The sequence below is a fragment of the Bubalus bubalis genome, chromosome 2 (genome assembly GCF_019923935.1).
Source record: "Bubalus bubalis isolate 160015118507 breed Murrah chromosome 2, NDDB_SH_1, whole genome shotgun sequence".
NCBI lineage: Eukaryota > Metazoa > Chordata > Mammalia > Artiodactyla > Bovidae > Bubalus > Bubalus bubalis.
Window position 1 is genome coordinate 159,056,464 of NC_059158.1, and position 25,278 is coordinate 159,081,741.

Genomic DNA, 25,278 nt, shown 5'->3' on the forward strand with positions numbered 1-25,278 from the left:
ACTGGCGGGAGGACCCAGACTGGGTACTAGATGAATGCTGCTGAACAGGGTCATGAGCCCACACAGGGACCCCCTCCTGTTAGCCAGGGCCTGGATCTGAGAGGGTGAAAGTTGAGCCATGGGCCCTTGCCCGTTTTTGTCAGAATAGAGAATAACATTTGTCTTGGTGGAGGTTTATAGATACATGGTGACCGGACTGTGATCTGACCTCAAGAACAAAGGATCTGACACCAAGAAATTTTTTTTTTTTTTTTTTTGGACATCAAGAAATTTGCAACAACTAAACCATGCCCTGGGCTTCCCAGGTGGCGCTAATGGTAAAGAATTGGCCTACCAATGCAGGAGATATAAGAAATGCGTAGTTCGATTCCTGGGTCGGGGAGACCCCCTGGAGGAGGACATGGGAAACTACTCCAGTATTCTTGCCTGGAGAATTCCATGGACACAGGAGCCTGGCAGGCTACGGTCCATAGGGTTGCAAAGAGTCAGACACGACTGAGCAACTAAGCACGCAGGCACAACCATGCCCCTCCTTCTCCTTCATCTTTCTTATAAAAGGGCTTTGCTGAAAGCTTTCAGGAAGTTCAGGGATTTTAAGGCATGAGCCACTCACTTATCTCCTTACATGGCCCTGCAGTAAGCCTTTCTCTGCTCCAAAGTCTGATGTTTTGGTATTGTTTGGCCTCATTGTGCATTGGGCACACAGACTTGCATTTGGTAACAATTTTTCTGGCTTGCAGACAGCTACCTTCTCCCTGTGTACTTAAATGATCTTTGCTTGGTGGGTGGGTGTGTATGTGCACACACACAGAGAACTCTCTGATGTCTCTTCTTAGGAGGATACTTACTGATCCTACTGGATCAGGGCCCCACTCTTATTTAATCTTATTTTCTTAGATGTCTCTTCTCTAAATATACACTGAGGGTTGGGGCTTCAACCCATGAGTTTTGGAGAGATGCAAACATTCAGTCCATAAAAGATGCTATTATAATTATCTATTAGAATTATTCTCTTAATTTCCTTTTCATATTATCCTTCCAGGCTTTCTAAAATTAATGCCTGCCCCAGTGGAGCCGCTGTTATCAGTGTCCTATGTATCCTCTCCCCTGCTTCCTTTCTGACTCTGTCTCATAAGCTCTGTTTTATCTGCAGCTTGTTATTCTTCCACTTGATTCGTTGGCAACTGCTAAATATTTACCGAGTGCCTGTAATGTGTTTATCAGTGTGTCTAGCAGTAGGGGAGGTATAAAGAAGTACAACATGGTTCCTGTCCTTGAAGACTTTCAATTTAGTTAAAGAAACAGACATCTACATCTACAAAATAATTTCGGAAATGAACTTCCTTGGTGGTCCAGTGACTAAGACTTCAGCTTCCAATGCAGGGGGTATGAGTTTGGTCCCTGTTCAGGGAACCAAGATCCTGCAAGCATCTCAGGCAAAAAACCAAAACATAAAATACAAGCAGTATTGTAACAAATTCAATAGAGACTTTTTAAATGGTCCACATTAAAAAAAATCTTTAAAAAATTTAAGGAACCATTTATAAGCATAAGTAATCCAATTCTTAACTATGTGGCTCATGCCTTAGGATGTAAATAAACTGTAAAAGAGTAGGTCACAGCAGTGTCCCCAGCCCCTAGATCAGTATAGGAGGAACAGGATATGAGCTCAATAAATGAGTATTGGATGAATTTAATACTGTCCATCTTTGGAATTTCATCTGGCAGAGGCTAGCCCTCCCATTCATCCTGGAAGATGATCCCCAGGGGACTCTGGTCTGCAAAGGGGCATTTAGATAGGACGTATCTGAGAACGCTGGGGCTCTCTAACTGGTTCAGGTTACGGCTTAATGGTAGGCTCACAGACATAGCACACATCTCTCAGCAAGTGTTCTGGTGTCTTTCTAAAATAAGTTCTTACATAAATAGATCCTTGTTAAGTTCCACCGAGTAAACTAACTGAGAAGAGGCGTATGAAGGAAGAGGGAAGAAAGCAATGTCTAGGCATGGGGGAAAATGTCCCAGAAAATTCCAAACCAATAGCCAGGAAGTGGTGCCAGGAGCTTTGGATTCCAGGCAAGAAGTGCTGCCCAAGCTTATTAATCTGATCCTTGAAAATATGATTTTTTTTCTGATTCCAAGATGAAGGTAGAATACTTGAAAAACATATCACAGTATAAAGAAGAAAGTAAACTATCTATAAACCATGACTTAGAGATAAGTATTGTTTGCATCATTATATAAAAACATTACATGTCATTTTACTTGAACTTAACAGAAGGAAAAGAAATCAAACTTCAGATAAGACCCAGTGAAATTGATGATTCTGTGGACTATGAGTTCTATAATATGCATAAAAATCTCTTCTCTATAATTAAAAAAAAAGTTTATTTATTTTATTTTTGGCTGTGTCAGGTCCCAGCTGTGGCATGAAGGATCTTTGTGTAGTTGTTTTCTCTGTAGTTGTGGCACACAGCTTGGTAGTGGCAGCAAGTGGGCTCAATTGCCCTGTGGAGTGTGGATCTTAGTTGCCAACCAGGGATCGTGTCCTCTTTATTGAAAGGCAGACTCTTAACCACTGGACCACCAGGGACATCCCTTGTGTCCATAATTACAATGTTTCTTTTATAGAAACCCTTTGGACTAATTTTGATATTGGAACACATCTGATCCTCTTAAAACATATTCAGTAACAGATTATGAAAGATGAAGTACTTGGGAAACCACTATGTTTCATTTTATTTCAGGGTAATTTAGCTAATAAATTTAATCTTAGTATTTCTGGATTTTTTTAAGTTTTACCTCCCCCTGCCAAAACATATTTGTTTTCTCCCTTATTTTCAACAACTTTAAAAACATCATTCATTTGCAATGTCAATTTCATAGATGTTATGTGTCTCAACTGTCAAGTGCTGTAGAAATTCTAAGATAAAATATTGAGAATATATACTTTCCTTAACACAGCTAATAAAATTTTTTATTAAAAAAATTCATGCCACATCGTTTACTTCATACTTACATCTTGATTTTCTCATTCAGCTTCTTATTTTTCCTGGCATTTCTAATTGTGTTTCTTTTTTCTTATTGGTTACACGAGATGCTTATCTTCTCATGTTTGGAAGCAAACTGCAGGAAATTTAAATGCCTTCTATGACAGGAGGTACAAGAGATTCAGGTTGGATCCCTGGGTTGGGGAGATCTCCTGGAGTAGGAAATGGCAACCAGCTCCACTATTCTTGCCTGGGAAATCCCCTGGACACAGAAGCCTGGCAGGCTACAGTCCATGGGGTTGCTAAGAGTCAGACATGACTGAGCAGCTGAGCACACACACATGAAGGGGCCATAGACATTCTACTATACTTCACTAAGGGCTCAGTTTCCCTAAAACCCTGGACCCCCAATACCCATACCTCAGCCTACTCCAGTTTCACAGGTATCTCATTTTTCCAAAATTTCATTCCTCTAAGACCTTAGTTCCCCCAGTTCTGCCAGCTACTCATTGCTCTCAATACTTTAACTCCTGTGTAGCTATTTTGTCCAGTGTTCTCCTTTTAAGACTACAGGCCATCCCAGCACCTACCTCCTACACAGTGAGTTTTGCCCAGCCCACCTGCTCTGGTGTGGCCATCGGACATTTCCTCTATCCTGTTTCTCCTCTCCAGGAAGTGCCTGCTTGCCTAGGCCATGATGATTCAGCTTTGGTTGAACCCTACAGGTGCTGAACAAGGCCAAGTACGGCCCAATATGGATAAACCGAGTAGGGCCTCAGATGCACGTGCACCTGGCCAGTGCCCCACTCCTGGAGCAAGTGATGCGCCAAGAGGGCAAGTACCCTGTACGGGACGACATGAAACTATGGAAGGAGCACCGGGACCAGCAAGGCCTGTCCTATGGGCCCTTCACCACGTGAGCTGGGGCTGGAGGGACTGGAAGAGGGCCCCAGAGGCCAGGCACAGGAAGTGGCACTGGGCAGCCAGAGGATAATGGGCAGAGTAGGATCTCCCTGTGTCCTCCGAGCCCGAGTCTGGAAAAAAGCCTCTGTGTCTAGAAAGCGGTGGTTGGGTTGAACTGAAGCCCATGGACCATTCATTGGCTTTTCCACTAATATAGCCTATGACTATGAACAAATGAATAATATACCCTCCTTGGGCTTATGTTTCTTATGTATAAAATAGGAAACTTGAATTACAGGATCTCCAAGGTATCTTTCAGACCTTTCAAGCTCCATGATTCTGTATTATGGTTGAAAATATATTAACTCAAATCCTACTGGGACATATTTACTTATAGTTGAAAAAAAAAACACAGCAGCATCATATTAGTTGGGAGGGCTCAATTTAATTTTAAGAATATTTTCCAAATTATGTATTATATGCTTGTTGTTGGTTATAACTTTCATGGATGCTCTCAACACGGAGAGATACGTGTAGGTTTTAGCCTCAAAGTCATACCTAAAAAAGTTAAGATTATTTTGGCAGTGACACATTGAAAGATAAGCTGAGTATATTATATATTCAAATACCAATTAAGGTAAATAATTGAGAATCATTGGTGATAAACCATTCCCAGTGCCACAACTTGTAATTGGGTATATTACAGGCTTCTTTTTGCTATAGTATGTTAAGAGAGCTTCCAAAACAATGAATGGCTTTTTATTTTCCCTAGTTGTCTGACATCCACGTTTCTAAAGTTATTTTTTTAAGGGATTAAAGTTAATCCAGGTGGTTGAAGTAATAGCAACAACACTGATAATAACTGAGTGTTTATGACATGCCAGACATCAGGCGAGTCTCTTTACATTTATTATTTCATTCTAACCTCACAACAAGGCCAGGAAGTAGATAGTATTATTAATCCCCATTTTACAAATAAAGAAACTGAGGCCCAGGAGGGTTTGGTTTTTGCATGACTTGCCAGAAGTGACACGGTGAGTAGTGACATAGATATCTCTGATTCTGAAAGGCAAGGACTTACTGCCTTGATGTGTTTGGAAAGGAACAGACTGGTTGGAAGGTTCATTTTCTATGTCTTTGATGCCTGTATGTTCATTCTGTCATTTCATACCTTTCTCTTTTCCTGGTTCCTTCATAGGTGGGTGGTTTCAGAACTTAATTCCTTGGTCCTTTTTTCTAAGTTCTGAGAAGAGAATAGAGAATGTTCTTTAAGAGCTGTTTAGCCTGATATCTGACCTTGAGGGCAAGATTTGGGTCTCAAGGATCCTGTACAATATTTGAGACCCAAATCTTGCCAAGAGAGTAAATCCTTAAAGTTTATATTTTTATGGTGACAGATGGTCAGTTCAGTTCAGTCGCTCAGTTGTGTCCGACTCTGCAACCCCACGGACTGCAGCGCACCAGGCTTTCCTGTCCATCACCAACTCCCAGAGCTTACTCAAAACTCACGACCATCAAGTCGGTGATGCCATCCGACCGTCTCATCCTCTGTCGTCTCCTTCTCCTCCCACATTCTAGTCTTGTTATGGTGATCATTTTGCAATGTATTCAGATGTCAAATCATTATATTGAAACCAATATAATGTTGTATGTCAATTATAAATCAATAATAATAATAATAAAAGATTTGGGTCTCAGTTTTTCACCAGGTCAGGCCATCACTGGACTTGATGGTTCAGATTTAGAGCTGGAGCTAAACATATACATATATATATATATATATATATATACACACACACCCCTTTGTGATCTATTATACCCATTTCCTCTAAAGCCAGTTTCCTAAATATGTTATATAATATATGTATTTAAAATCTATTTTGCTAACCTATGAGACTTTTTTGTTTTAACATATATATATATATTTAAAATCTCATTTTCTGAAGCATTGTTTCCCAAGAAATATTTTAAAAACCACAGAAAGGTTCTCATTTAAGTTCTGCAAATCTATTCCTATTGTTGGGAGAGTTTTACTCTTGGAGAAGCACCCAAAACCTGGAGTTCCAATAAATACGTCTGTTCTGGTTTTCATTTTTTTTCTAGCAACACTTTTAGTTTACCTTTTTGCAGTTTCCCCCAACATAAGATGTCGCTAGTGTAAAGAACCTACCTCCAAATGCAGGAGACCTAAGAGACGCGTGTTCAATCCCTGGGTTGGGACAATTCCTGGAGGAGGGCATGGCAACCCACTCCAGTATTCTTGCCTGGAGAATCCATGGACAGAGGAGACTGGTGGGCTCAGTCCATAGGGCCGTAAAGAGCTGGACACGATGGAAGCAACTTAGCACACACACCAATATAAGAAAGAAAACTCCTAGGGTTTGAAGTTCATTTATTTATTTATTTAGTTTGTTTTTTAGGGTTCATTTAAGTAAAATATATTTTTCAAATTTATTGAAGTATAGTTGGCTTACAGTGCTGTGCTGTGCTTAGTCACTCAGTCACATCCAACTGTTTGCAACCCCATGTTTTGTAGCCTGCCAGGCACTTCTGTTCATGGGGATTCTCCAAGCAAGAACACTGGAGCATGCCCTTCTCCAGGAGATCTTTCCAAACCAGGGATCTGACCTAGGTCTCCCACATTGCAGGCAGATTCTTTACTGTCTGAGCCACCAGGGAGCCCAATAGTTCAAAATAAAAAACTTGATTCTTGCCTTAATACTTGTGAATGTTTTTCTTTTTTAAAGACCGTATGAATTTTTAAAATTCAAAAGTAATATTTATTGTAAAAATTCCAGTAATAAAATATTGTCTCCCTACCCCTTGGTCCCATCCCATCCTCCTAAGTAATCCTGACAATTTGGTGTATATTCTTATCTTGTTGTTGTTTAGTCGCTAAGTTGTATCCAACTCTTTGTGACCCCTGGACTGTAGCCCTCCAGGTTCCTCCATCCATGGAATTCTCCAGGCAAGAATACTGTAGTGGGTTGCTATGCCATGCTCCAGGGGATATTCCCAACCCAGGGATCGAACCTGCCTCTCTTACATCTACCTGCATTGGCAGGTGGGTTCTTTACCCCTACCGCCACCTGGGAAGCCCTATATTCTTCTGTGTGAACATACAGATATGCATGTAGATATATATAGGGTTCCCTCTCTTCCTCTTAAAATTTTACCATGTTATACTTATTACTCTACATCTAGCTTTTTAAAAAATTGACCCATACCCAGCTTGCTTAGGAAAGGTAATGGGTTTAGGGGACTGCTGAAGATGGGAGTAGCCCCTGAAAATTAAACCCCTGAATGGGAAGTGTGTGTCCATCCCCATGAGCATCCCTGTCTAACCAGGGTGAGGACCCAAATACCTACTGCATGGCTATGGCAAGAGGACCTGGAGCATCAGCCAGATAACGCTCTCCATCTCCTTGGTGCCTTGAGCCTAGCAGAGCACAAAGGTCCTCTGAGCACCTCAAGAACCCTCAGTTGCTCTCTTTTATCCCTCAGCCTCAACACAGAGGGACCAGAGCCACTGTAGCTGCCTAGCTCATTTCACATACAGAAGATTATAGAGTTGTGTCATCCTAAGATAATCACAGTCAACATTCATTAAGTATTCACCCATTTGCCAGGCACCAATCTAAACACGTTAATTATCCTACTAAGATAGGTGCTCTTATTACTTTCATTTTACAGAAGGGAAACTAAGGCACAGAGAAGTTGAGTCACTTGCCTAACGTCACTCGGCCGACATCATCTGACCTATGATTTGACCCTAGGCAGATTGGTTCAGACGGCTTCCCAGGTGGCGCTAGTGGTAAAGAACCCGCCTGCCAATGCAGGAGATGTAAGAGATGGGGGTCAACCCCTGGGTCTGGAAGATGCCCTGGAGGAGGACATGGCAACCCACTCCAGTATTCTTGTCTGGAGAATCCCCTGGATTGGAGGAGCCTGGCTGGCTATAGTCCATAGGGTCGCAAAGAGTCGGATACAACTGAAGCGACTTAGCATGACACAGGTTGGTTCAGATGCCCACCTTAACTACTTCCTTTATGCTGTTAGTGAAATTCTGAAGTTTTGTGATTTGAAGATTCTGTCATTTGAGAGTTTGTGATTCCATAATTCTAGATCTAGGAGTCTGAGATTTTCCTCAACTCTGTAAGGGTCTCAGGGTGGGAAGATACCACCTAACCCAGTCCCCACCAGGTACTGACACTGGTGTCACTCTTCGTCTGCAGGATGGGAGAGCAGTGGTACCGGTTGCGCCAGACTCTGAACCAGCGGATGCTGAAGCCAGCTGAGGCTGCGCTCTACACGGATGCTCTGAATGAGGTGATCAATGACTTCATGGATCAACTGAAACAGCTGCGGGCAGAGAGTGCCTCAGGGGACCACGTGCCTGACATCGCTCACCAATTCTACTTCTTTGCCTTGGAAGGTACTCTGGTGGGGAGAAGGGACTGGTGGGCATGTGTCAGGGCTAGGTGTGGGTTAGGGGTAGGCTGTACTCCCCCCTGATAACAGCTGCCATGTACCTCCAGCTATTTCCTACATCCTGTTTGAGAAACGTATTGGCTGCCTGGAGCGCTCCATCCCCAAGGACACCGAGACTTTCGTCAGATCTGTGGGGCTCATGTTCCATAACTCGCTCTTTGTCACCTTCCTCCCCAAGTGGACTCGTCCCCTGCTGCCCTTCTGGAAGCGGTACCTGGATGGCTGGAACACCATATTCTCTTTTGGTGAGGAGTCCAGGGGAAGAAGTGGGGGCATGGGTCCCAGGCTCGATGCAGTAACAGCCCCCAGTACTCTCTCCCAGGACTTTCTCCCTCGGTCCTTGGAGAGCATGGCTTTTGGCCGCATCCTCCTGGTTCCCCATTGTCCCTGTAGGAAAGAAGCTGATTGATCAGAAATTGGAGGAGATAGAGGCCCAGCTGAAGACAGGGAATCCAGAGGAGACCCAGATATCTGGTTACCTGCATTTCCTGCTGACCAGCGGACAACTCAGTCCTCGTGAGGCTGAGGGCAGCCTGCCCGAGCTGCTCTTGGCTGGAGTAGACACGGTGCGTGAGTGGGGCGGGCGCGGAGGCCAGGGCCTCCCAGCTCTCATCCTGGGCCAGTTTCCCACTATCCTCCACCTGAGCCTGACCTTCGTCCCTCCAGGTACCTGCTTCTCTTTCTGTAATGTGGATTTAGAGCTGGAAGGAAAATGGGGGTCATTCAGCCTCGCGGAGGTGGGCCAGGAGTGGTTCCAGTGTGAGGGATTCGCTCACTCCCTGGAGCCTCTCTGACAGCTGGGAAGTTTCATCTCATACCTAATCTACTCCTTCATGCTGTCATCTAAGCAGAAAGTTGAAGAGCTTGCCCATAGCACCTTCTTAGTAGGGCCTCTTTTGTGTGCTTTTGTCCTGTTAGGTTTCTCTGTTAGTCTCCTTTGCTGTTACGGTGTGATTCTCTATCATATCAGTCCTTATCCTGCATGAAGCCACGTTGAGCATTGGAGAGAGGGTCCTATAAACCCTGGAGTCTAATCCTGCTGTGTAAAAGTGTTAGTCACCCAGTCATCTCTGACTATTTGAGACCCCGTGGACTGTAGCCCACCAGGCTCCTCTGTCTATGGGATTCTCCAGGCGAGAATACTGGAATGGGGTGCCATTCCCTTCTCCAGGGGGTCTTCCTGACCCAGGGATTGAGCCCGGGTCTCCTGCATTGCCGGCAGATTTTTTACCATCTGAGCCCTCCGGGAAGCCCTGCCATACTCGAAGCAATTTAATTTCTCTCCCACATTTTGCAAACATGCAAACACCTTCCCACCATCTAACTGGGCCTCTTTCCTAGAAATCCCTGCTCACTTCATCTCTTTACCTCCCAGACATCCAACACGCTGACATGGGCCCTGTACCATCTTTCAAAGAACCCAGAGATCCAGGCGGCCTTGCATAAGGAAATGGTGGGCGTGGTGCCCGCTGGGCAGGTGCCCCAGCACAAGGACTTAGCCCGCATGCCCCTGCTCAAAGCTGTGCTTAAGGAGACCCTGCGGTAGGATACTGTCCCTGGGAACAAGGGTCTGTGTGTGGAGGGGAGCTCAGAGACAGGAGTGGGAAGTGGGGGCTGAGGGACTGTGGCCAGGGTCAGAGATGAGATGGGAAGAGGGGACTGGGGGACCAGAGGGGTGTGGCCGAGAGGGTGGGCACTCTGACCCTCCTGCACTTTCTTTTCCTTGCAGTCTCTATCCTGTGGTCCCTGTGAACTCCCGGGTTGTCGTGGACAAGGAAATTGAAATTGGTGGCTTCCTCTTTCCCAAGAATGTGAGTAGGGCTGGAGAACCAGGGTTCCCGGGGGCACCTCACAGACCTACACTGATGTGCCACCCAACCTGTGTGTGCAGACCCAGTTTGTGCTCTGCCACTACGTGATTTCCCGGGACCCTGACATCTACCCTGAGCCTGACAGCTTCCAGCCCCAGCGTTGGCTGAGGAAGAACCAGCCTGATGCCCTCAAAACCCAGCACCCATTTGGCTCTGTGCCCTTTGGCTATGGGGTTCGGGCTTGCCTGGGCCGCAGGATTGCAGAGCTGGAGATGCAGCTGCTGCTGACAAGGGTGAGTGGGGAGAGGCTGGAGGGGTATGTGGGCCAGGGGAGCTGATGGGGGAGTGAGGCACGGGTGGGGGTATGCTAAGGAGGGCAGTGGATGGAGGTCACAGACTCTAAGCGCCCCTGTGCCTTTTACCTCCCAGCTGATCCAGCACTATGAGGTGGTCCTGGCCCCTGAGACGGGGGAGGTGACGAGTGTGGCTCGCATCGTTCTGGTTCCCAACAAGAAGGTGGGCCTGCGTTTCCTGCAGAGACAGAGCTGAGCTGGGCCCTTGTTTCCCCACTTCCCTGGCACAGGGAGATGGAGAACCTCAGTGTGCTTCCTGCAGAACCTGAGCTTTTGCTACTTTGTATCATGTTGAGCATCTCCCTCTCAGACAGAAGGCTGCTGCCATGGCACATTGCTAACCTTGAGGGAAAATACTGAATAAAGGGTTTTTTATTCATAACTGGAGATCTTTGTCATTCTTGTTGACAACCCAGCATCTGAAGCTCTTTCTGTGGTTGGGGAACACGCTCTCCCACTTAGGAAACTTGGTGGGAGGTATAGCCGCCTCCCTCCATGGAAACTGAGCACATCCTATGCTTTCCCAGACCTCACAGAGAAGTCTTGGCCTTACCTAGCATTGGCTGAGGCCCTATCCAGGCGGAAGCTGCCAGTCCACTCCCCAGGCACAGAGAGGACACCATATTTTGAACAGAAAGTGCTTAGATACAGGCAGTGAGGTCACAAACATGGTCGGAAGAGCTCTAGGATAGGCTTACAGGAATGATTCTAGGGGCACCCCTGGGGAGGCTCATCAGTCCCAGAAGCCACACTCAGAAGGATGGGGTTTGGGAACTACGACTGTTGGCCCCAAAGCTACTCCATGTCTCCTGGATCTGTGCTGACTAAACAGAAAAAGAAAAGATGCCCCCTCCTCCCAACCGCCCTGACAGCAAAAGGAACAGGAGCTGCAGAGGGTGGTCTCTGCCTCATGAACACCTTTCAGATCTCTTGCATACAGTTAAGAGGCAGAGCCTAGGTCCTACCTGGGACTCCAGCTTTGAGACAGTCTGTGGATTGTAGTATTTAATTTTCCAGCCCCTTCAGTACAGGAAGCCAACTAGAAGGAAAGTGGGTTGGCATGGAGATCCAGTGCTCAGTAACACAAGCCTAAAAAATCAACTAATCCCAGCCTCGAGGAGGCCCAGCCCCAGTGGGAAATTTCTGCTGAGTCACAGAAACCTGGACTTTCTTATGTCTGTGGGGATTTGAGTTTGAGCCTACTAAAAAAAAAAACACAAAAAAAACACATCATTGCCATGATTAACATCCTTCCACGGCTCCTCAGTCCTGAGTCAAGGTCTCAAGTCCTTACGGTGGCTTAGAAGGCTGGTGTTCCAGCAGCCTGCTCTGTGCACTCGCCCACCGCCTCCACCCTTTCCACAGCGGTGCCCCAATTCCTTGTATCTCCCCCGAGCACGTTCTGCTCTTTCCAGCCTCAATACTTGGTACTTCATGTCCCGTCTCCTTGGAACACCCTCTTCACCAACTGGCGTATCGTCTCAGAGAACTTGCTTTTCCTCAGGACTCAGCTCAAATGTCACCGCCTCTGCAAAGCCTTCGCTGACCTCTCTGGGTGAGCGCGAACACTTCCTCTTGTGCTATCCCCTGTCCACCCATAAAACCAAGCACTCAGCGTGTTCACTGCATTCTAGACCCGAATGTCTCCCCAGCTAGCTGGGAACCCCACGGAGGGCACAATCCCAGTGTCTGACTCTGTGTCTAGCACAGAGTTAATCAAGGTAATGAATAAATGTTGAATGAGAAGAGACTGGACTAGAAGGAAGGAAAGGAGAGTGGAGGCTACAGAGCTTTCAATATTAAAAAGAGAAACCTGGAGAGAACTGAGCGGGGATGCTTGATTACAAGCCCATGACTCTCAAATCCACCAGTGTAGGGCTTCACCAGTCAGAGCTCTTTGTAAATGTACAGGATGGGGCTGGGCACTGAGGGGGCCAGGATCTCTGCACAAAGTTGACCAGAGCAGACTGCTGCCTTTCCCAGTGGGCTGCTCCTCCAGACCACTAAGGGTCAGCTGCCCAAACCACGGGGACCCCTCAGTGCTTGCATTTTGGGTCGAGGGTGGAGGGGAGGAGGAAGTCATGTGATGTGGCTGGGATCGAGGTTTTTAGCAGCTGCAGAAGAGTGTCAGGGTTCATGGTCTGTGGCTCAGTTAATGAATTTATAGGCTAATCTCACATCAAAATCTCTGAAGATCTGGTATATCTGTAGGTTAGAATACTATTCAGCCATAAAAAAGGAATGAGGTACTGATTCATGCTACATCATGGATGAATTTTGAAAACATTATGTTCATGAAGGAAACCAGACACAAAAGACCACATCTTGTATGATTCCATTGACATAAAAATTTCTAGAATAAGCAAATCCATAGAGACAGAAAGTGAGCTAGTGGTTGCCCGGAGAAGTGTGTGGGGAGTTTCTTTGGGGTGATAAGTGTGTTCTGAAATTGGATAGTGGTGATGTTTGCATGACGAGGTGAATATACTAAGTACTGCTGAATTGTACACATTGAAACAGTGAATTTAACAGTATGTGAATTACATCTCAATTTTTAAAAATCTATAAAGACCAGTTTGGTGAGATTATTGTAGAAATAGCTGCCCCTGGAAGTTATACCTCCAAAGATACCACAGAAAACTGAGGCAGCAGTGCCCTGCTGTCCATCTGAAGGGCCTGAAATCCAGTCTCTAATCAGAAATCAGAGATGCAGAACCGAGACAAGAGCTCAGAGAACGGGTGATGTAATGATGTCCTCGTGAGGCTGAATCAAGAGCCGGCTATATCCCCTTACATTTTGCTGAAGTGTAGGCAGAGCCTCAGAGGCTTCCCCCCTGCAAGTGACAAGTGACAGGTTGTGTTCTAAAAGACGAGCTGAAGTGCTATTAACGTAGCTGTGAAACCTTGCCCAGAGTTTGCTACTGGAGAGTCCACAGACACAGCTCTGGGAAGAAAAGTGTCAAAGACTCCTACTCAAAACAGGAAAAGACAATATTCAGTATGGGCATGGTCAGAAGCTGTCTCTTTATACTTGAGGTTCTTTACATTTTTAAAAATTTATTTTAATTGAAGGATAATTGCTTTACAGTATTGGGTTGGTTTCTGCCATACATCAACATGAATCAGCCATAGGTATACATATACCCTTCCCTCTTGAATCTTCCTCCCACCTCCCTCTCCATCCCACCCCTCTAGGTTGTCACAGAGCCCTGGCTTGAGTTCCCTGAGTCATAAAGCAAATTCTCACTGGCTATTTATTGAAATATAGAAAAACAAATATGGCAGTTAGCATACATGAAGTTCTTTGGCTTTTCTTGGGAATTAAAAATGGCATCTCTCAGTTTATATTCCATCTCATTGCCTAGACAAGACACTTAGCATAAATGGAAAAAAATTACTTTCTTTGTCAATGATTCATTCAAATATATAAAATTCCTTTTGGATACAATGTTGTAAATAAACTCGGCTTCAATTAAAAAAAAAAACAACCCATAAGGCTTAGAAAGCATTCACGGGGATTTCCCTGGTGGTCCAATGGTTAAGATTCCATGGATTTGATCCATGTCTGGGAACTAGAGTCCGAAACCTACAACTGAGAGCTAGCACAGTCAAACAAATTTGAAAAAGAAAAACACACACCACAAGATAGATGTGATATAATATGTGGGCTCTTTCCCATGCAACTTTCTCTCTGGAGAGTGAAAAACCAGGCCATCAGCCCTGGTTTGAGCCATGTGGGGCATGGCCTCGAAGACAGACCCTGCTACACTCATCCTAGAGCTGGGCAAGACAGCTCTCCCCAAGTCCCCAAGGACACTCACTTGAGACAGTGCTGAGGGCACCCCCATCCCATCCTCCCACTTGAACCCAAGACCCAGGACCTTTCTAGGTGGGGCCAGAGCAGAATCGGCGCTGATGCACTGGTTATAGCAAAACTGGAAACGAAAGTTGAGTGTCTATGAGAAAATGCCTTCACTTACTGCCTGACTCATCAGCACAGATGGCCCCACTTTGTTGCTCTGTGAGGTAAACAGGGTAGGATCATATTCTAGAAACACTAACCTCCCCCCCCCACCCCCCACCCCCACCACCGCAACAGCAGACCTGCAGTATCGGTTATCACAGGGGAGGGGGTGACACAGCAAAGCCCAGCCTGACTCAGTGGGGCAGATGGCAAGAACTCAAGATGCTTACAGTGCATTTGGAAGAATGTATGACGGGCTAGAGCAAAAGGCCCCTTCTTTCCCCATCTGCATAAAGATTCCACAGGCTGGTGGGAGTTGAGGAAGCAAAGAGACTATAGACCGACATTTGGCAGGAGGGATGAGAAAAGGAAGCAGTGTCTGAAGTGAGAGGGGAGTATGACAAACACCTCAGAGAAGTTCAGAGATGAGAAGGGTAGGAAAGCTCTGGGCCCCATGTTTCCCAGATAGAGGCTGAGCGAACAGGAAAAGTCAGGGTAGACCAGACCGCTTGCTGCCTGTCTCAGCAGGTGGGCTTAGGATGGCCCCACAGAGCTTCCTGAAGTCTAGAGGGGTGTGGGACCAGGAGCTAGAGTGTCCTCACACCCCAGCAGGCAGACCCAAAGAAGCTTCATGGTGGGGAGAGAGGGGGCACCTAGCAGGGGCCACGCCCACTGGTAACCAACCAAGGGACAGTCACATGGAAATGGGGATGTTTCAGCAGGTGCTGGCATGGGTAGATGATTGATGGCTGAGGAGCAAAGTCTTACATCCTAAGACTTCCCCATCACTGAACTGAACCCTGAGAAAAGGTGGGAGGGGAACCCCAAATTGACTGAGATTAATTTCTACCACCTGGTGAAATGGAGTTCATAAAAGAAGTTACATTCAGTGTTAGAAAAATTATAAGTTTCTTACAGGTTAGAGTTTGAGGTCTGAATTGTACCCAGTACATAAGTAACTAACATTTTCTTTATAATTTTGTTATAAACAAATGATGAAAAAGATGTTTCAGTAGAATAATACTCCATAAGCAACAGAAATGCCACTTGCAGAGTTTGTCAATTACAGATTTCCCTTCGTGTCTTTGAATTCAGAAAGGACGGCGTGGGGTGGGAGTGGGGGGTTCTTGCCACGAGTTCAGATCAGATGACCATAGCATTTTCTGAGTGAAAATGATAAAATCTGAGTTCATGGGCTGTTCGTTCCCTTTTTGTTGTCTCAATGGTTCATCCTCAGTGATCCAAATGCAGGCCCTCCCTGGAGACTGAGAACACTGCTCGATGGTGAGAGCTAAGGCTGAGAATGGAGCAGGAACCCCACTCCAACCGGCAGCTCTACGAAACTGCTGCTCTGTGGGGCCCTGCAGGCAGCCCTGAAATGCAGGGCTGGGGGAGCAGGAGGGCAGTGACAAAGTCGGGAGGAACCGCTAGGGCAGCGTCCATGGGGGAAGCACAACTGGGACTCCAGGAGCTGGGGGCTTGACGCCAGGTAATCCAGAAGCAGAGGAATCCAGAGCCCCTGCCTGAACTCCAGAGCCCCTGACTGAGGGCTCCCCACCCCACTGGGGCCAGGTGGGGGAGAGCAGCATGGGTGGCACAGAGCAGGCAGCCCCGGGAAATCCTAGTGCCTCTGATTCCAAGAGCTCCGGGCTTGACTCAGCTGTTCTCTTTAATTTCATCATTCACGGTAGACCAGGCATTCCTAAGGGCTTCTGGGAGCACAAGCAGGGCAGGGGGCAATTGGGGAGGGCTAGAGAAGCCTGTGAGGGAAAGAGGAAGACTAAATAAGGAGGGGAGGTTGCCTTTCCAATAGGAGAACCTCAGTCTTGCCATCCTTTGCCAAGCAGGTGGAACCTGTGCCCCCACCCTCTGCACCCCCCTGGCAAATGTGCTGCCAGGAAAGAGTGTGAGATCATGTCCAGTGGACTGCGATGATTACTTAGAGAGACAAGCTCTCTCCTTTCAGCCTTAGTTCTTACTGGGTGTGGAAATTCCATTCAGCCCAGGTTTAGTAACTGGCTCTCTCCCAGTGGAAGCCCAAGCAGAGGGAAATTGAACGGTGAGAGGGCAGGTCAATTTTCCTGGGGGCCCCTGAAGTCACATCGCTGCCCTTGCCTTTACTGTGGCCCTTGTCCACCCCTCTTGTGAGGGCCTCCTTCACCTCAGCTGAGAACGGGACAAAGCAGTGGCCCGCAATGAGTCCTGATACTTGCAGTTTTCATGGGGCTGCTCAGGTCCGAGCTGGGCCCCTCCCCTCCTCAGCGGGCCCCAATCTAAGATGTGGGTTCCCTGGGGAGTCTGAGGGGCTGGGAATGAGGTCACTAGTACAGAGCAGAGCCTACCTGAACAAGAGCGGAACCCACAAAAGGGGGTGGGGGAGGGGAAGGCCGAGTCCCTGGCTCCCTTCACTGGCTTCCAGGTGTGGAAGGTGGCCCGAGAGTGAGGACTCCGATGTTCTCAGGCCCCAAGGGCGTCGATGCCAGCGGGGCTGAGCACTAGAGCTTGAAGGATGTCAGAGAGGGACACCACGCCCAGGAGGTGCTGGGTTTCATCCACAAGCACCAGCCGGTGCACCTGTGGGTCCACAGAAGCTCAGTGAGGGGGCGGCACCATGTGGCTACAGCAGCTGATGAGGTTGACACCAAGAATCAGGGACAACAATTTGACATAACTGGAAGAGCAAGAGAGTGTCTCCTAGTAAACTAGTGTCTCCCAGTTAGCAGGAGCTCTGCCTGCCCTGGGGTGGTCACCGGCTGGGGCCCTTGGCCCGAGGGCCCCAGGGACAGGACCCATCGCCGGTCAGTGTGGACACTGAGAGCTTGGCCATGTGATGGGAGGATGGGGCAGGTGCCTGATGGATAGAGCGAGCTGGAGCTGCTCATGAGAAGGCTGGCCCCACGTGTTGGGAGCGTGTCTGAAGGGGTGTGGGTACCTGCTCCCGGGCAATCCGGTCGATGACTTCCCCCAAGGTCTCGTGGGGCTGGCAGGAAAGGACTCCCTCCAGACACAGCGTCCTCCGCCTCAGTGCTTCTCCCACACTTATGTCCAGGTGGTTGTACGTTTGTTGGGCTGCCAGGTGCTGGGCAGGGAGGGAGCAGCGCTCTTCATCAGCCCTCAGCCAGGCTCCAGCTCCTCAAAGCTCAAGGACCCCCTGGTCATCCCTATCCTCACACCACAGCCTCCCTGTGGCACCCCCAGCACTTACAATCCATCCCTTCATGCACTTACAATCACATCAAAGCGGGAGTAGAGGCCCACAACCTGTCCTGCAGGAGTTGGAGGGGCAGGGGGAAAGGTGAGAGAAAGACAGGGGAAAGATTCAGGTCAGAACCAGGATGCTGTGCAAGGGCCTAGCGTGGGCTTTCAGAACGAACTCCTCAACATCCTCCCCACCCCTCCAGGTTGCTGGCTTTATAACGAGGCATCAGGCTGCCACCACCCTGAACCCAGGGATAAAACAGTGTCTCAGAGACAGATACCCGACACCATGCCTCCCGATGTGACGAGATATGAGTATGTGGCATCACTTCTGAGATAGTCTAGCCTCATATATATAGCCTGAATCTGCGTGAGCCTTTAGATCTAATTTTCAGTTTATAGGAAACACAGGAACAGAGGACCAATGTAAAGGCCACCTGCAGAAAGCGAACAGGCAGATCTCTGGAAACGGGACATGTTGCAGAACGCAGGCTTCCCATCATCAACACCATGAAAATTAAGTGGGGAAGGAACTGTTCTAGAATAAAAGACACTTAAGGGATAAAAGAAGCAAATTCAAAGCATAGACCTTAATTGGATCCTGATTTGAACAAATCAACTGTAAAAAAATAATTATTGGGAAAAACGGGGAAATGAGAGTTAGGATAGGATTTTTAGGTAACATCAATACATTATTTGTAATTTTGTCAGGTGATGTAGGAAATATACTTATTTGAGAGATGCAGATGAAGTCTTGAGGTGAAATGACATGATTCTATACTTTACTTTAAATTACTTCAGCATAAAAAAAAAGAGGAAGAACTGGTTATGGCAATGTGTTAATAGTTAATCCAAGTGGATCCATGAGGTTCATTACACAGTGTTCTCTACCATTTTTATACATTTGAAATGTTTCATAATCAAAAATAAAGTAAAACATTTCTTGATAGCCAACTTCATTATGCTATTTTTAACTTTGAAGCAGTTTACAGCTGATTCTCAGAGCAAGAACCTGACATCTGGCTTAGAGAGGCTAAATAATTGATCTAAGCTCAAAGCAGGCAGAGACTTCCAGCCCTGACTCCATCCTGGATCTCGAGCTAAGGTCACATAGACCCTGGCTCCCCACAGCCCCACCCCAGCCAGAATCCCCATCCTGGGTGCAGGTACCAGCTTCGTTGATCACCGGCAGCGCAGACACGCGCCGGTCCACAAAGATGTCCAGCGCGTTGAGGATGGGTGCCGTTTCCAGCACCACGGCCAAGTCTCGGAATGTGCCGATGCCCAGATCTTGGATGGTGCGGGAGAGGAAGGAGGGCCGGGGCAGCAGGGTGCGCTGCTTGGGTTGGAGACAGGTAGGGTTTAGGGTGGAATAGCCCCCAGGGGGCTCCCAGCTGCTCCCTCCCAACCCCTAGGGCAGAAGCCTTCTCTGCCCCTCTGGTCGTCCCCTGAGGCTGTGCCCGGGCTCACAAAGATGTGCAGGAACTTGAGAAGCCGTTTGTGTGTGAGGATGTGAAGCACGGCGCCTGAGACTGGGTCCAGGACCGGCAGGCGGTGGATACGGTTCTTGATGAGGGTGTAGACAGCTTCGAACAGGCTGCAGAAGTGGGAGCGATGAGGCTGGGGCTGCCTGGGGAGAGGTGCCTTTACCCCAGCCCCAGGGAAGGAGGACAGGGTGCTGAGGCTGCCTTATCTGCAGTCCACCAAGAATGAGCCCATGACTTCAGAACTGAGGAGCTGGCGAGGGGGGTCTGTGCAGGGCAAGGAGGCTCAAGTGATTGTCTGGGGACGCTTACCTGTCACTGGGAGAGATGGAGACCAGAGGCTTAAAGCAGCCTTGAAGGTAGATCTCTGCAGAAAAGCAGAGTCAGGGCAAGGGGCTACCCTGTCTCATCCAGCAGCCCCCAGCCTATCTCCCCTCCTTTGGGCCCTCTGAGTTCTCTATTACCCTTCCCTTCCCCACTCCAGGAGCTGCCCCCTGCCCATCCTCTACCCCGGGTCCTTGGCCCCACACATCCTCTACACAGCCCCTTTGCAGGACCCTTTACCCACTCACCCCTCCAGGTCTCAATTTTGTGTTCTTCAATCTCATAGATCTGGACCTAGAACACCAACAGAACTCCCTAAGTCAGACGTGGGCTCCCTGAACTCCTTCCGCCCCAGTCCAGATGGGTGCCCCCAGGACCCTGAGCCCACTCCTCACCAAGGGGGACCGGTAATAGCGATGCAGAACCAAGATGAAGTCTGTGATAGTCAGCATCCCTGCGGGGGGTGGGGGAGGGCAAAGAGAGGAGTGGGGTTCACCCTGGACCCTGTGGCAGGAGGCAGGTGAGGGCTCAGCCCCTTCTCCATCAGCTGGTCACAGCTGCCCCACAGATGGGGGTCTCCCAGCCAGCCTGTTCCCCCCAAGCCAGGGCCCTGCCCCAGAGCCCAGCCCCAGAATCGCCCCACAAGGTCCCCCTTTTCCCCTTCTTGGCCCCTCCTCACCCACGAAGCTCTGCTTCTTGCTGTCCCATAGAGGTGCGGCACGGACGCCGTTGGCCACCAGGGCAAAGAAGGCCTTCTTGATCTGAGCCACAGGGAGAACAGTTGAGGGTGAGTTGCTCACCACCCCTCAGAGTCCCCTGTCCTGACCAGGGGCCTCCCAAGGGGCCTTCTCACAGGCCCTCCACTCCAGGAGCCTGCCTGACACTCGACACGACCCTCATGGGCACATTTGCTAGAGATAAGGCTGCAGGTGGCCGGGGGCACTAGGTGACCCCTTAACAGGCACACCAGGGTGAAAATGTAGGAGACAAACCCAGTATTTCTACACCAAAGTCCTAAGTGTACAGACGCACACAGGATAATTTGTGCCAATCTAAATACTAGAGGTGTAATTCTCTGATATTTACAAAATATTTTTCTCTAAATATATTTTACATTGACTCATTTTGGCCTCATCTGAGGCGATACTTACTATCCATACGTGCTGGTTGTAGCTTTGTAACACATATCAAAATAAATACAAAGCTACTAAATTAAATATTTTTGCTCATATACCGCTAGAATCAAAGTGATATACCTTGTTTCTACCCTACACTACACCCTGCTCTTCAATACACAGCAAGAAGAAAATGCTTTCTATACAATTCAGGGTGTGAAAAATGCTCCCAGTCATCCTGGATTGGCCCAGGAGTCCTCTGAAACTTGTAGGGTAAAGCAGGCATTCCTGTCCCCATTTTAGAGATGAGCGAAGTAAAAAGACCTACCCCAAACCCTATAGATACTGAGTTGTAGAGCTGAGATGACAATTAGGGGGTGCACACAGAGAGCAAAAGCTCCCCTCCCCCGGTCTCCGTGGTGCCAAGAAGGAGTTCTGGAAGGGATGTGTAGTCGGGCAGGGCTGGCAGGGGATCCTGGGGGCTGTGAGTATGCAAATGGGGCAGAGCGGCTGCCTTACCTGTAGCATGGTGTCGAAGATGACCAGCTTGGAGCTGGTTGCCATGGCATCGTAGCAGGTGTGCTCCTGCATGAAGTGCATGTAGACCTGGGCCCCTGGCTTCCGCAGCTCATCGTCCCAGCCGAGCCTGAGCACCGGCACCTGCGGGGACGGACACTGGGCCGGCCTCTCTTCCACCAGGCCAAGCTCATCCCCCCACGCTGCTGGGGCTGAGAACTCTATGCCCAGATCCAGATCGTCTGTGCTGGAGCTGGAAGCGGAGGCTGTACAATCAGCGGGGAGGCTGTCTCGCTCTGTTGTGGGGGTGCCCACCGCGGACAAGGGAGTGGCTTGGGCCAAGGGTGTGGCCTTGGGGAATGTGGCCTCCAGCCCGGTGGACTCGGCAGCTGGCCTGGACTGGGGACCTGTTCAAGGGGAGAGGACAGTAACTCCATCTTCCAAAGCATGTTCCCATCTGTTGTCTCCCTTCATCCTCAGAGCAGCGTGGGAAGCCTGGATGCTGAGGTCCCCATTTTGCAAGTGAGAGAGCTGAGAGAGCCACACCAGAGGGTGGCTATGTCCTGAGCTGGCCTTGCTGGGCCCCCGGATCAGCATTGCAGTTGCCCTCTCTCATGTAGGGAAACTGAGGCCACAGAATGTCATGCGTTGTGTTATGGAGGGATCCAGGGCAAGGCCAGCTCCAGTCTCGGGGACTTCCCACTGCCCCCATTCCCATTTCCCCAGAACTGGCCGTGGCCTCACCTCCCTCCAGGCCTGGCAGCTCCCTTTCCTCTACATCCTCCTGGCTTTTCCATCTTGAGACCTTGGTCCTCTGTTCCCCAAGGCTTATTTCTGTGCTGGTGGTCATGGCTGGTGATGGCCATGAAGTGCTGTCTCCTTGCTCTAGGAAGCTCATCTCTGGAAGGGGGAATGGGGCCTGTTTGGTTAATGGGGAGTAACATAGTAATACAACTGAAATGTTATTAACAATAATATTCAATATTTGCAAACGTCCAAAGGTCTTTTCCTCCAATGTATTTCTCATTCAAACCTCATAGCAAGCAATCTTATAGTATCATCCCTATTTTACTAACAAGGCACCTGAGATCAGAGAAGTTAAGCAATTTGCCACAGATCACACAGCTAACATGTGATCAAGTCAGGAGGCTCCAAATCTTCAGACTCTAGATCCACCCCGCTCCTTTCTTCTTCTGAAAGAGGAAGGAGGCGAGAGGGAAAAGGAGGAAGAAGAAGCAAGTAGGAACAAAGAAGGAAAAGGAGAAGAAGCCAGGCTAGTGGGGTGGGGGAGATTGGGAGTCTAGAGATGTGGGAGGAAAGGAAGTGGAAGAAGAGGCTGGGCCCATGAGGAGGGGCAGCCCCACCTACCTTGATGCTCGGGTCCCCCAAAGCTGCTCCAGGAGGGGGTCTGTGTGGAGAAGAGTGACTGAAGAGGTGGGGAGAACATCCTACACTCAGAACCACAGGAGCTGCCCTTCCCGCCACACACACCCCCACAGACACACATAAACACATTCAACCCACCCAGAGACTTACATACACTCAGAAACTCGCATATTCAACCCTCCCCAGACACACGCACGAGCACACAGACTCACACCAGGAATGTACACATGCAGACAGCCTCCTGCTCCTATACACAGAGAAAATCGTGGTCAAACACACCCACATGCACGCACACACGCACATAGCCATGCGGCAGGGTGCTCTCAGCCCTGTGGCCTCAGCTGCCCCAGCTCCCGGCCCCCCAGGACCCCAGTACCCCGCACAGCGCGTGCTCCAGCTCGGCGGGCTCCATGAGCGAGTGCGCAACACTGTATCTGGGCAGCACTATTCTGGGCCCGGCCCCTGGCACCCTGCCCTCCTGGATCGGGTTCTCTCTGATTGGGTGTCAGGCACTGGGGAGGAAGGGGTCCACCCGTGCTTCTGCTCCAGCCCTGAAGCCTGGGGGCTGCTGGGGAGGTGAGGGGAGGGGCGCACATGGAATCTTGATGCCCGGTTCTGTCTGCCTCCTGGGTGTCCGATGATGGGAGAGAAGGATCCTGCTGTGGGGGGAGGGTGGGTGCTGGAGTGGGAGGAGGGGGTCTCTCAGAGCCCTGGGGTTTCTTCTCTGAGAGCCCCTCTCATCTTTGTCAGGTGCCAAAGGAGGGAAAACAGAGGCAGTTGAGCTGCACTCTCTTCCTTGTACAAACCTGGGTCATGGGTGGTGCTGGAATTAGAAAGGGCAGGTTGCAGCCGGCTGGCAGGCTGGGACTAAGAGGTTTGTGGTGGTACTGGGAGAATGGCCAGTGTGTGTCCTGATGTCACCATTCGAGCCCCAGGGGCCCGTTCTTCTCTAGGTGGAGGAGCTGGAACTGGACGGTTCAGGCAGGTGGGGAGTCCTGAGAATCACCTTGACGGCGTGTGGTGGGCTTGCACTTGTCTCCAGTGTGACAGACACCTGTTTGTGCCTGTGGAGGTAGGTCCAGGTGTGCAGGAGCCACTGTCCCCTCATGCCACTGTGTGTGCTGTTCCTACGTCTCCTGGAGCCAACAGGATCCCAGCTGGCTCTGGTGGCTGCCCACCCCCCACCTTCCTTAGCATTCCTGGGGCCTGAGTCAGTGTCCAAATTGGGAATGCTGACCCAGCTGCTCCAGCTCTCCTCTCTGCTCCCCTCCCCTTCCTCTTCTCTTTCCAGCCTCTTCCATCCCCGTTTCACCATGGAGTGAACGGATGCTCCATAATGGGTTATTGGATTTCTTGCTGAGTTAGTGAACGTATGTCCCATCATCCCTCAAAGCCCCTGTACTGCCTATGGGGATGGTGGAGGAGAACAGAGCCAGGAAGAGGCTGGCCTGCCATGTGTGTCTTAGTCAGTACTGGGGCTGGGTGCAGTTCCCCTTCTGCAGGGCCCCTGAGGCTTGTTCCTGTCTGGTTCCAGATGATGGAATAGCAAAGGCACAGCCAATGGGACATTTCAAATGGGGGAAAGGTCACGTAGACCATCCCTGGAGATAGGTAGTGCCTAGGTCCCGTAAAGCCCTGTCCGCTTATCCTCTGGACACCTTCACAGCCAAGCCAGATATATAACATGTGCAGCTCACACCACTGCCTTCCCCTGCAATACCTCATTCTCCCCTTTACCTCAGACATATTTCACCTGCAAGACCAGAAGCACGGGCTCCTCTTCCAATAAAGTCTCCCTTGATTGCATCACCCTTATTGTGGTTGTTCAGTCGCTCAGTCGCTCAGTCGCTCAGTTGCTCAGTCATTTAGTCGTGTCCGACTCTTTGCGACTCCATGGACTTCAGCACACCTGGCTTCCCTGTCTTTCACCACCTCCAGGAGTGGTAGTTTGCTCAATCACCCTCATTGCACTGATGCTATAGCCATGCTCTGTGTGCACATCTCAGTGTACACTGGGCTGGCACTCACATAATTATTCATGTGTGAATGTCTTTTATCTCTTAGTAAACACTGGGTACCTTGATGACCACACTATGTTGGTTGGATGTGAGGGAAAATCTGTTTTGGGGTCAGATCGACCTTGTTAAAATTCTTTTTCTGCCATTTGACCTTGGAAAGCATTGCTTGTTCTCTCTGAGCGTGTTTCCACGAATGTAAAATGAGGATAAAAACATTCTGTGCCAGACACTGCCAGTTGCCTCCTAATAATTCTTTCTCTCTTCTTGCTTTTGTAATAGAATCACTTGAATTTTAACTGGAATGGCTCCCTATAACAAAGACCTAAATTCCCAGCTCTTGCAGTTAAATCTGGCCTTGAGACTTAATTTGACCAATGTGAGTGGTAGTGATGGGAGCAACTTCTGGATCCGGATTTAAAAGAACGAGCACAAGTTCCTTTCCTCCTCTGATGGCTGGAATGCTAAAGTGATGGCAAGAGCTAGAGCAGCTATCTCACAGCCAAGATGGAAAATGCTTGTTCAAGGTTTCAGAGTCACCCTTCCAGGTTTAGACTGTCTGGAGACTACAACACTAGAGAAGTAAACTCCTTTGTTTAAGTCATCCTTAAATTGACTGTTTGTTATAGCAACCAAACATGTATCCTAACTAATGCAAAATCTGATATCTGGAAATAACACTGCTTTAAAAGCCTAAAATGAGTGGCATTGGTTTGGGAATTGGACTT

The 25,278-nt window shown here is 48.8% G+C and overlaps 2 protein-coding genes across 19 annotated transcripts in view; one reads left to right on the plus strand and one right to left on the minus strand.

Annotated features, from left to right (window-relative positions):
* Positions 1-10,930, plus strand: part of LOC102408966 (sterol 26-hydroxylase, mitochondrial) — a 43,446-nt gene extending 32,516 nt beyond the window's left edge. Inside the window, exons 2-9 of the mRNA XM_006059025.4 lie at positions 3,716-3,906; positions 8,129-8,328; positions 8,432-8,629; positions 8,778-8,950; positions 9,760-9,926; positions 10,114-10,195; positions 10,276-10,488; positions 10,625-10,930. Of these exons, the coding sequence (XP_006059087.1) occupies positions 3,716-3,906; positions 8,129-8,328; positions 8,432-8,629; positions 8,778-8,950; positions 9,760-9,926; positions 10,114-10,195; positions 10,276-10,488; positions 10,625-10,744 (1,344 nt within the window). The 3' untranslated portion in view covers positions 10,745-10,930. The remainder of the gene's footprint in view (positions 1-3,715; positions 3,907-8,128; positions 8,329-8,431; positions 8,630-8,777; positions 8,951-9,759; positions 9,927-10,113; positions 10,196-10,275; positions 10,489-10,624) is intronic.
* Positions 10,931-13,783: 2,853 nt separating this feature from the next.
* Positions 13,784-24,573, minus strand: PRKAG3 (protein kinase AMP-activated non-catalytic subunit gamma 3). 18 transcript variants are annotated; one of them, XM_044937810.2, is made up of 15 exons: positions 24,289-24,573; positions 23,342-23,599; positions 22,518-22,575; positions 21,894-22,049; positions 21,153-21,556; positions 20,198-20,279; positions 19,914-19,972; positions 19,767-19,812; positions 19,507-19,561; positions 19,181-19,307; positions 18,881-19,049; positions 17,741-17,778; positions 17,445-17,591; positions 16,855-17,086; positions 13,784-16,272 (listed from the first exon to the last, which is right to left on the minus strand). In XM_044937810.2, exons 2-14 carry the CDS (start codon positions 23,348-23,350, stop codon positions 16,970-16,972), a joined length of 1,467 nt encoding a protein of 488 aa, XP_044793745.2. In that variant the 5' UTR covers positions 23,351-23,599; positions 24,289-24,573; the 3' UTR covers positions 13,784-16,272; positions 16,855-16,969. The 18 variants fall into 18 exon arrangements, with proteins under 18 accessions (XP_044793745.2, XP_045020528.1, XP_044793746.2 ...); XM_045164593.1 differs by having other exon boundaries at positions 23,342-23,671; XM_044937811.2 differs by having other exon boundaries at positions 22,518-22,557; positions 24,273-24,573.
* Positions 24,574-25,278: the final 705 nt, after the last annotated feature.